This window comes from Hemitrygon akajei, chromosome 8 (genome assembly GCF_048418815.1).
Source record: "Hemitrygon akajei chromosome 8, sHemAka1.3, whole genome shotgun sequence".
Taxonomy (NCBI): domain Eukaryota; kingdom Metazoa; phylum Chordata; class Chondrichthyes; order Myliobatiformes; family Dasyatidae; genus Hemitrygon; species Hemitrygon akajei.
Genome location: NC_133131.1, coordinates 102,043,631 through 102,053,933, shown reverse-complemented (window position 1 = coordinate 102,053,933; position 10,303 = coordinate 102,043,631). Strand labels below are relative to the sequence as shown.

The following is a 10,303-nucleotide window of genomic DNA, read 5'->3' as shown; positions in this document are numbered from 1 at the left end:
ATAGATACTTTATTCATCCCCATGGGGAAATTCAACTTTTTTCCAATGTCCCATACACTTGTTGTAGCAAAACTAATTACATACAATACTTAACTCAGTAAAAAATATGATATGCATCTAAATCACTATCTCAAAAAGCATTAATAATAGCTTTTAAAAAGTTCTTAAGTCCTGGCGGTAGAATTGTAAAGCCTAATGGCATTGGGGAGTATTGACCTCTTCATCCTGTCTGAGGAGCATTGCATCGATAGTAACCTGTCGCTGAAACTGCTCCTCTGTCTCTGGATGGTGCTATGTAGAGGATGTTCAGAGTTTTCCATAATTGACCGTAGCCTACTCAGCGCCCTTCGCTCAGCTACCGATGTTAAACTCTCCAGTACTTTGCCCACGACAGAGCCTGCCTTCCTTACCAGCTTATTAAGACGTGAGGCGTCCCTCTTCTTAATGCTTCCTCCCCAACACGCCACCACAAAGAAGAGGGTGCTCTCCACAACTGACCTATAGAACATCTTCAGCTTTATAGAACATCTTACTGGCCTTTTTCCAGCACCTTTCTGTATATACTGTATGTTCTTGATAGCAAGTAGGCTGGTGCCAATGATGCATTGGACACATGACTACCCATTAAAGACCCTTCCACATTGCAGTTTCCGTACCATGCAGCGATGGAGCTTGTTAGAATGCTCACTACTCCACATCGGTATAAGGTTATGAGTATTGACGTGCATAGTCCAGCATTCTTCAGCTTTTTTGATTATGTAGGATATATTCTGGGACCATGAGAAATTGTGCAAGATGTGCACTCTCAAAAGTTTAAAATTTTTTGCTGTTTCCACTGCTGTGCTGCTAATGTAAAGAGGTATGTGAGTGGTGCAAGTTCCCCTAAAGTCAATAACCATCTCCTTTGTCTTGTTGACATCAAGAAAGAGGTTATTTACCTAGCATTTCATCGTTCTTGGTAACGAGCCCCACTACTTGCATGTCATAAGCGAACTTGACAATTTGATTACTTGGATGTTTCACTGTGTAGTCATGTGCAAGCAGAGTATACTGCATGGGCTCAGCACACAGTCCTGAATATGTATGCCCTGGACTTTGTATCTTTTACCTGTAAGAAACCCCTCCATCACTGTTGTGCAATGGCTGCAATATGCATCACCTACCAAATGAATGCAGTTCACTAAAGACTTAAACCAGAATGCTAACAGCATCACTTCTCAAACTCTTCTATCAACAAGATGGACAAGGATAGTAGATGCATACAAACACCACCAAGACATTTCACAAATTATATGCTATTATGATTTGGAAATATCTTCAGTTCTTAATTATTATTATGTTTAAAACTTAAAATTCCCTATAGAACAGTATTGAGGCAGTACCTTCACCAGGCTGACTACATTCGGTCAAGAAGCCTCGAGAGCAATTTAAGATTGAGGGGGAAAAGAGCTGATGCTGGCAGTCACTCGCAGTTTCTGGAAAATGAATAAATAAATAGGGTAAATAGATTAACTTTCTTTCTAACTAAACCAGTTATAAATCCTGCATACATCCATTAAAATGCCTCTCAACTTTTTGCTCTAAAGCAAAATAACCTTGGCTTCTGTGTTCTAACTGTTGTTTCCTACATCTTCTCCAGGACTTCTTTTTCCTTAAGTGTGGTGACAATGGGATATGGTGCTCTAGTTAGTGCCAGTACTTTATGACAGTTTATTGCAGCCTTGCTGGTTTTGTACTGGCTAACCAGTTTTTCGACAAGTCCTTTCAAAGATTTATATAAATGTACAGCCTGTTCCCTCTGCTTCTGCACACCATTTAGACTCTGTCTTTTCACTATATGGTTTATTCTCATTAACCCTTTGTCTCTAAGTTTTCCTAGTCTGGTTATGTCTTCTTGTAGTCTATCATAATTCTCCTTACTACTTTTAGGTATGGTGCTGTCTGAAAGTTTTGAAATTCACCCACAAGCCCAAATCCAAGTCATTTTTGTTACTTCATACTGTATAAAAAATCCTACCACTTCCCCGGTGAACATCAGTACAGATCCTTCCCAGGTTTCAAATGCCTGACTTATTCAGACTGTACATATGAATGAGTATCTGGGAGACTCATAGGATGGATTTGCCAGCTGTTGCTGGGCTTCTGGCATCTTCTGCCATTTGGGAGCAGGGTGTTTCCACACAGATTCCCTTACCACCCAACCCCCTCACATCCTATTCCAATTCTAGTTCAAGTAATCGAGGTGGGTTGAGCCAAACAGTGCTAGGACCCCTGAGCAGATTCATTCTCTCATACACCAAATCTGAGAGTCCAGCTGGTGACTACTCTTCCCACACCTGCTCCTTACACCTGTTTCTGTGACCCTCTCCCACACAGTTTTGTTCATTGTTGACTTGTGAACAGTTAGGATTATGTACAGTTCTCTGTAACAGAACCATGTCATAATCTGAAGCCCTCATGTCTGACAAAGTTTTACAAAGACTCTCTGTGTTCTGTCTCAGGTTCATGCCACTAATCCTTGGTATGAGACTTTATCAAATAAATTCTGGAAATCAGATAAAGGCCCTCTGTTGGTCAAGATCAACTATGGATGTTCCATCCCAGCCATTGACGTGATACACTAGCCAGGGCAGTATGATTTGGAAAGCAAACCATTCCCCATGTAGCAGGCTGTCTCTCTCCACACTACTGATATAGCTAAAGGAACGTCAGAGACCAATACATTTTGGCACCAGTGGTGTCACACGAGTTGCCAGTCACCATTGAACTCAATGTCAGACTGCCTTATAGACTCCAGCTTTGGATTATTCCCTTGGGGTTTACTCCCAAAGCCTTCTCCATGAGTGGGTATAGCAGCAAGGCAGGGGAGGTTTGAGATCAGAGTTTTCCATCTCCTAGATGAGTTGCCAACCACAACTTATGAGCCCCATCTGCCTAAAACAACTGGCTTTAAGGTGCCAGTAACCTGCATATGCCCCCTTCTCCTGTCAGTAAAAATGGTTCAGCCGGGCTTAGAGGCTAAACCACACATGAAGGCCAGGAGCTGGACTTGATTGTCAGAAGCTATTTCAGATGCACACAATTGGGACCATTTAGTAAGTAATGGGAGCTAATCCACACTACCTTCCCCCCACTATAACAACCTTAAGGAACCAGAAAATCAATATACAAGATATCTCTAAGATTCTCTCCACCAATATTCCCATTTATTAACATTCAATTCTGCTAGTCAGACAAAATTCATTGTTAACAAATCCATGCAGAATCTTCCAAATAATTAAAACTTCACTAAATATCTATTCTCTCAATTGCTCAATCCTTAAGCCAAAAAACTGCAATATTCTAATTTTAATACTCTTTTCTGAGGCACCTTGTTGAAGGCCATCTCAAGGTCAAAATACACCCCAATGATTGGTTCACTGTCATTTATTCTGCCAGATAAAAAGCTGCAACAGATTTATCAAATCTGATTTTCATAAACCCATGTGAAATGGCCAACTAATAATAAATGAGAGTAAGAATATACACAAAGGAACACAGATGTTGCAAAATGTAGAGCAGGAAGACATGCCCAACTGGCCAGGCTAGGCATATTCCCCTCACCCAGAGGAAAAAAAATAAATAAAAATGGGAATAAAAACCATAAACAAGCTGAGCCAACATCACAAATGGATGGTTCATACAGACAGTTATCCTAGGTTGCAGAATTCAATATTAAATCCAAAAGACTGCAATGTCCTCATGCTTGTATTGGGCCTCAATGTTAACAGTACAGGCAGCCACAGATAGACAGGTACTGTTACAATGAGGCCAGTTAACCTTGTTTACAGATTATTCCTATGATCACCCAGGTTTTACCATGTCCGAGACATCATCCACCCTCCCTGTAACTTAAATCAGCTTTTTTTGTCTCCTTCCTAGTTCTGACAAAGAGTCTTAATGTTTTGAGTTGAATTGTTTCTTCCTCCTCCCACAGCTATTTCCCAAATTTTCTGTTTTATTCTGGACACAAAATCTTAACTTCTCTGTTATATCATTATTCTCCACAATTTATAAGAAACACACATTAGCTACTATTTTCCTTACAAACATATCCATGAGTACTTGAGTGGATTATGTTTTAAGTTTCTCACTAACTTTTGTATTCTAATTTTTACTGATTCATAAGATTTGACTCTTTACTGTATTCAGAACTTCCAGAGGTCACTGCTTTTATGGAAACATTTGAGGCCTTTTCCCTTGTTCCAATACTATCATTAACTCCTTTTGACTGGACCACTGCTCCCCACTTTACATCTGAAAGTTCAATTGTGAGTTACACCTCTCAAAGCTTAACACCTCACATTTATCCAGGTTTCACCCCACCCCACCTAACATTTCCAATTGGTCAGGGTTCTGCTCTTAACAATCTTCTTCACTAAAAAGCATTCTGCCAACTTTTGTATCATATGCAGAATTACTGAACAGCTCAACTACATCTTCATCCAAACCATATATATAATAGAGATCTCAGCAACAATCCTTACAAAACATTACTAGTCACAGATCTCCAGTCAGAAAAACACCCATCCACTTTTATCCCTTGTCTTCTATGGCCAACTCTCCATGGATCTTAAGTGCTTTCATCTTCCAGATCAGCCTACATGTGGGACTTTGTTGCAAGCTTTATCTATGCACCACCCTACCCTCAGCAATCATCTTTGTCACCTCTTCAACAAAACTATTAAGTTTGTAAGATATGACATCTCTGCACAAAGCCATATTGACTATCTCTCATTAAGTCTATGCTTTTTCAGATGTGTACAAATCCTATCCCTAAGAATCTTCTTCATCACCACTGATGCAAGGCTCATTGGCCAACAGTTTTGGCATTGGTCTCCATTATCTATCTTAAAAAGAGGAATATCATCAGCTAATCTCCAATGCTCTCAGAGCTTGCCAGTGATTCAAAAGATATCACATGACGGCCCATGCAACTGCATGTTTTTCTGCTATTGTAACTTTACAAGCTAGAAAATGCCGTGTGCGACTGTTAGTACTGTTTTGCACCTTGGCCTGATACGAATGCTGTTTTGTTTAGCTGTATACATGTGTATGGTTGAATGACAATCTTGCTCTTTTGCTTTTCAATAAAATGTATCACATAAAGATGGGGGAATTATCAAGTTCAAGTTTGTCATCTGACTGTACAAATATACAACCAAACAAAACAATGTCCTTCTGGACCACAGTGCACCCACAATACATATGACACATACAGCACAGAAAACAAAACAATAAGTTAACAAAATACAATTTTAAAATACTTTTAGAGCACAGTACAGGTAAACAGTAAACACTCGCTGTCCTAGTGACGAGATCTCGGTTGTGGTAAGGTATTCATTAGTCTCACAGGCTCAGAGAAGAAGCTGTTAACCAGTTTGACTGTACAATTCCTGATGTAGAGGGTCAAAGAGATTGTGGGACAGGTTGTAGGGATTCTCAACAATACTTTGGACCCTTTGTGTACAATGCTTCTGGTAAATATCACAAATAGGGGTGAGGGAGACACCTGTGATCCTCTTGGCAGTTTTTACTATCCTCAACAACACACACAAAATGCTGGAGGAACTCAGCAAGCCACCCAGCATCTACGGAACAGAGTACAGTCGTCATTACGGGCCGAGACCCTTCATCAGGACTGGAGAAAAAAATCCCTGTCTCACTTTGACCTACACCACACCCCCCCCCCCCCCCCAATGATCTCTGCTGGCCTCCAACTTTTCGACCATGTGATCAAAGGCAAAGAGTGGAGGGTAGCAGAGATCACAGGGGAGGGGGGTGAGAGCAGTAAAATGGTTTTTCCTCCAGTCCCGATGATGGGTCTCAGCCCAAAATGTCTACTGTACTCTTGTCTGTAGATGCTACCTGGCCTGCTGAGTTCCTCCAGCATTTTGTGTGTGTAGCTTGGATTTCCAGCATCTGCAGATTTTCTCTTGTTTGTGGTTTTCTGTAGGGTCTTGTGGTCTGATGCCTTCAGCTTATCTATCTTGATGCTCTTCAAGAGCTCCAACACCTCTTCATTTTGGATATCAACATGCCCTGGAATATTAGCATACCTCTCTTTGATTTCTCCATATCTTTCTCCTTCACGGATAATAATGCAAAGTGCTAATTTAATATCTCTCCCACATTTGTTTCCAGATATAAATTTACTCCTTACTCCTTGTGTGGTGCTAACCTCTCCCTAGTTACCCTTTATTTTAAATGTATGTATAAAGTGCTTGGGATTATCTTTAATCCTGCTCACAGAGAACATTTCATGGACCTGTTTAGCCCTCTTGATTATGTGCTGCTTCCTTTTTACTTCTTAAAGGCCCTAATTTGCAAGGCCAGTGATGTTGTGGGGGTGGAACTGGACTCTCTGACGGTGGTGTCTGAAAAGAGGATGCTGTCCAAGTTGCATGCCATCTTGGACAATGTCTCCCATCCACTCCATAATGTACTGGTTAGGCACAGGAGTACATTCAGCCAGAGACTCATTCCACCGAGATGTAACACTGAGCATCATAGGAAGTCATTCCTGCCTGTGGCCATCGAACTTTACAACTCCTTCCTTGGAGTGTCAGACACTCTGAGCCAATAGGCTGGTCCTGGACTTATTTCCACTTGGCATAATTTACTTATTATCATTTAATTATTTTTGGTTTATTTTGCTATATTTCTACTCTATTCTTGGTTGGTGCAACTGTAACGAAATCTAATTTCCCTCGGGATCAATAAAGTATGTCTGTCTGTCTATCTGTTTGATTTTAGCTTCCTAAACATTGTATATGCTTCATTTGTTCTTTTTAAATTCAGATATCTGATAAATACTGGATATCTCCATGACATTTTTGTTTTTCTTTGTAGCTAAACAACAGTTAACAGGAGACAAATGCATTCTTTCAATGAGTGTTGCAGTTTGCAGTCATTTTTGCATGGGCAGCTAAACATAATCTTATTTGGCTGTTTTAAGTCACAGAAACTGATGAATGGTTAATTTCATAATGGTGTGTAATAGTAAAGAGGAAGCTAAAATGTAAACAATGGGGAAATAACATATCCATTATTGTAAAGCAATATACTGTACCTACAAATAATTGGTGCAGGTATTTAGCCTCCATTCACATGTGCCTGTTGACTATAGAGACATCACAGTGCATAGGATAGCAGGAACCAATACACATGTTTATCTCTCTTTGAAGAGAAATCCTTCTTAGTTATAAAATTAAAATTTGAGCAAGGCTGAGGCCTTGGAGAGGTTCCCCCGACTCCTGTCATCTCTCGTCGGCTCTCTGACCACTTGTCCAGCTTGCTGTCTGACCAACCACTGGCAGTGACTCACACTGACCTGCAAAGAAGGCACAAGAGACTGCAGATGCTGGAATCTGAGGTAACATGCAGAACACTGGAGGAACTCAGCAGGTCTGGCAGCATCTGCGGGGTGGGAGGGGGATGTGTAGTCAGCCTGCTGAGTTCCTCCAGCATTTGTGTGCTGCTCCAGATGGGCAACCTGGTCCCTGACAACCATAGAAGTGGAATTAGGCCATTCCCCCCTTTGCGTCTGGTCCACCATTCCATCATGGCTGATTTATTATCCCTCTCAGCTCCATTCTTCTTCTTTCTCTCCATATCCTTTGACACCCTTTCTAATCAAGAACTACTAACCACCAACTTCAAATATATCCAATGGCTTGTCCTCCATAGCCAAATGTGGTACTGAATTCCTCAGATTCACCACACTCTGGCTAAAGAAATTCCTCTTCATCTCTGTTCTAAAGGAACATTGTACTATTTTGAGTCTGTGCCCTCTGGTTCCAGATTCCACCATTATAGGAAACAACCTTTCAGCGTATACTCTATCACAGACTTTCACTATTCAATAGGTTTCAATGAGATTTCCCTCATTCTTCTAAACTCCAGCAAGTACAGGCCCAGAGCCATCAAACACTCCTCAGACGCTAACTATTTTATTCCCAGAATCATTCTCATTAACCTGCTCTGGACCCTCTGCAATGCCAGCACATCCTTTCTTAAATGAGGTGCCCAAAGCTGTTCACAGTACTCCAAGGGTGGTCTGACCAATGCCTTATAAAGCCTCAGCATCACATCCTTGCTTTTATAGTCTAATCCTCTTGAAAGGAATGTTAACCCCTGCAAGTTAATCTTTAGGGAATCTTGCACAAGGACTCCAAGTGCCTTTCCACCCAATTTCTGAAATTTTCTCCATTTAGAAAATTGTCTACATCTTTATATGTACCTTCTTCCAAAGTGCACAAACATACACTTCCTTACACCAATAGCCCATCTGCCACCTCTTTGCCCATTCTAATCCGTCCAAGTCCTTCTGCCGACTCACTGCTTTCTACTTATTGTTGTATGGTCCGAAACCTGGTCACAAAACCATCAATTACACCATCCAAATCATTTCCATAACGTTAAAAGAAGCGGTCCCAACACCGACTTCTAATCACTGGCAGCCAACCAGTGAAGGCCTTCTTTATTCCCACGCTTTGTCCTCTGCCAGTCTATCTTCTATCTCGGAGAAATCTGGAGCGGGAAAAAAAACTGCAGGAAGAAACAGCGCGTCGAGTAGCCTCTGTGGAGCGGAAGGGAGAGGGACGATCTTCGTGCTGAGTCCTTACTGCGGTTTGCTTTTCGCTCAAACTGACTGGCCGACACAATGTTATCCCCACATCCACGCAGCTCTCACTGGGTCGGTCTGTCCAAGGTGTCGCCGTTAACCCGCCGCGAACGGGGGCGGGGGGTGGGGGCGCAGCGCGCGCGCCCGCCGCCCGCCCGGTCCCGATGCGTGCGTCCGCGCGCATTCAGCTCCGCCGACTGATGCTGAGACAAGCCGTGGTCTGGGTCTGACCCGTCCTCCTTTGCTCATTACCTCGCCGTCTTTCGGCGGTTGTCTGCCGCCACCATGTCGGTGACATGGGCGCTTGTCGTCTCTCTACTCGCCTGCGCTGGTGCAGCCGAGGAGCCCCTACCGCGCGGTGCGATGGCGAGCGAGCCCGAGCTGGAGGAGCAAGGCAGGGTGGCCTTGGAGGAGCTGGAGAAGAGCGGGCTGCAGCTGGAGGACTCGGGTGCCACCGAGAAGCACCAGGAATCCTTTAACACGTTTGCGGCGGAACTGTTGGAGCCCCGTTATTGGGGGGATGAAGGTTGGTGCAGTCGTTTCGTTGTAAAAAGGAAGAAGGATTAATTTGAGTGAGGGAAAAGACATAATTCGGCCGCGTAGGAATTTGAAACGAGAAAATCTGTAAATGCTGGAAATCCAAGCAACACACACAAAATGCTGGAGGAACTCAGCAGGTCAGGTGGAAAAGAGTACAGTCGACGTTCCGGGCCGAGACCCTGAGGGTCTCAGTCCAAGACGTCAACTGTACTCTTTTCCATAGATGCTACCTGGCCTGCGAGATTTCCTGCAGCATTTTGAATTCGTACCGTGTTCTGTATTTGGCAGTTATGTTTCAGGAGGCTTTACTCTTTTTCAGCACCAAGGGACGTGAAATTTTCATCCATCACAGTTGCTCAACGTTGGGTGTTTTGGCCTTGAGGTTTCTGAAAAATGTTTGTTCTAAATTCTGCATTTCGCTTTGTACCCCTCTAAACGTGATGCCTGCGGATTCATATTAGATGAAAAAGCTTAGCTACTAACTGAAAAAATGTTAACAATTAGTAGCAGCAAAGATTCTAAATATAGATAATTACCAATAACGGGAGCGAAGAGATCAATAAAATTATAAGTATCCTTTTCATTCGTTGCAACTTAATTAAAAATAAAAGCAGCAATAGGCCAATTGCCTCCTTGTGGCTGCTCAGTCATTCAGCTCAATTATGATCTTTTAATTCAGCACCAAATCCATATCCTTAATTCCCTTAATAAAGAAAACTCCATTAATCCTTGTATTGCCAGTCACTGTATTCTTTGAGGAAATCAGATGGTAGCTTTAAGTAACAGTCACACTGGGCAGCAATTTTTTTTCGAATGTGTTGTTTCCTCAGAATTTTTTAAATGATAGACCTCTTGAAGCTGAATACAAATATAATTTCAGACTATTTGTATCAGGTAGGAATCTGGAGAAACAAGAAATTAACTTTTATTGAATATAATGTATTTAATTGCATAACAGTGCTGGCACTTTGCTATAGTTCAATTAAGCTACAAATGTTTTGTTGATTATCTTCGTTTGTACTCTGTATCTGAGGCTTCCTGCTTAAGTGTCCAACAATAATCAACCAGCATTGTTAGATTCCAGTTGTCCTGGTACCT

General features: G+C 42.0%; 1 protein-coding gene across 1 annotated transcript in view; it reads left to right on the top strand.

The window, feature by feature from the left end:
- Nucleotides 1-8,838: 8,838 nt before the first annotated feature.
- The window catches only part of frrs1l (ferric-chelate reductase 1-like), a 32,286-nt gene continuing 30,821 nt past the window's right edge, over nt 8,839-10,303 (top strand). The window contains exon 1 of the mRNA XM_073054293.1: nt 8,839-9,191. Within this exon, the coding sequence (XP_072910394.1) occupies nt 8,951-9,191 (241 nt within the window). The 5' untranslated portion in view covers nt 8,839-8,950. The remainder of the gene's footprint in view (nt 9,192-10,303) is intronic.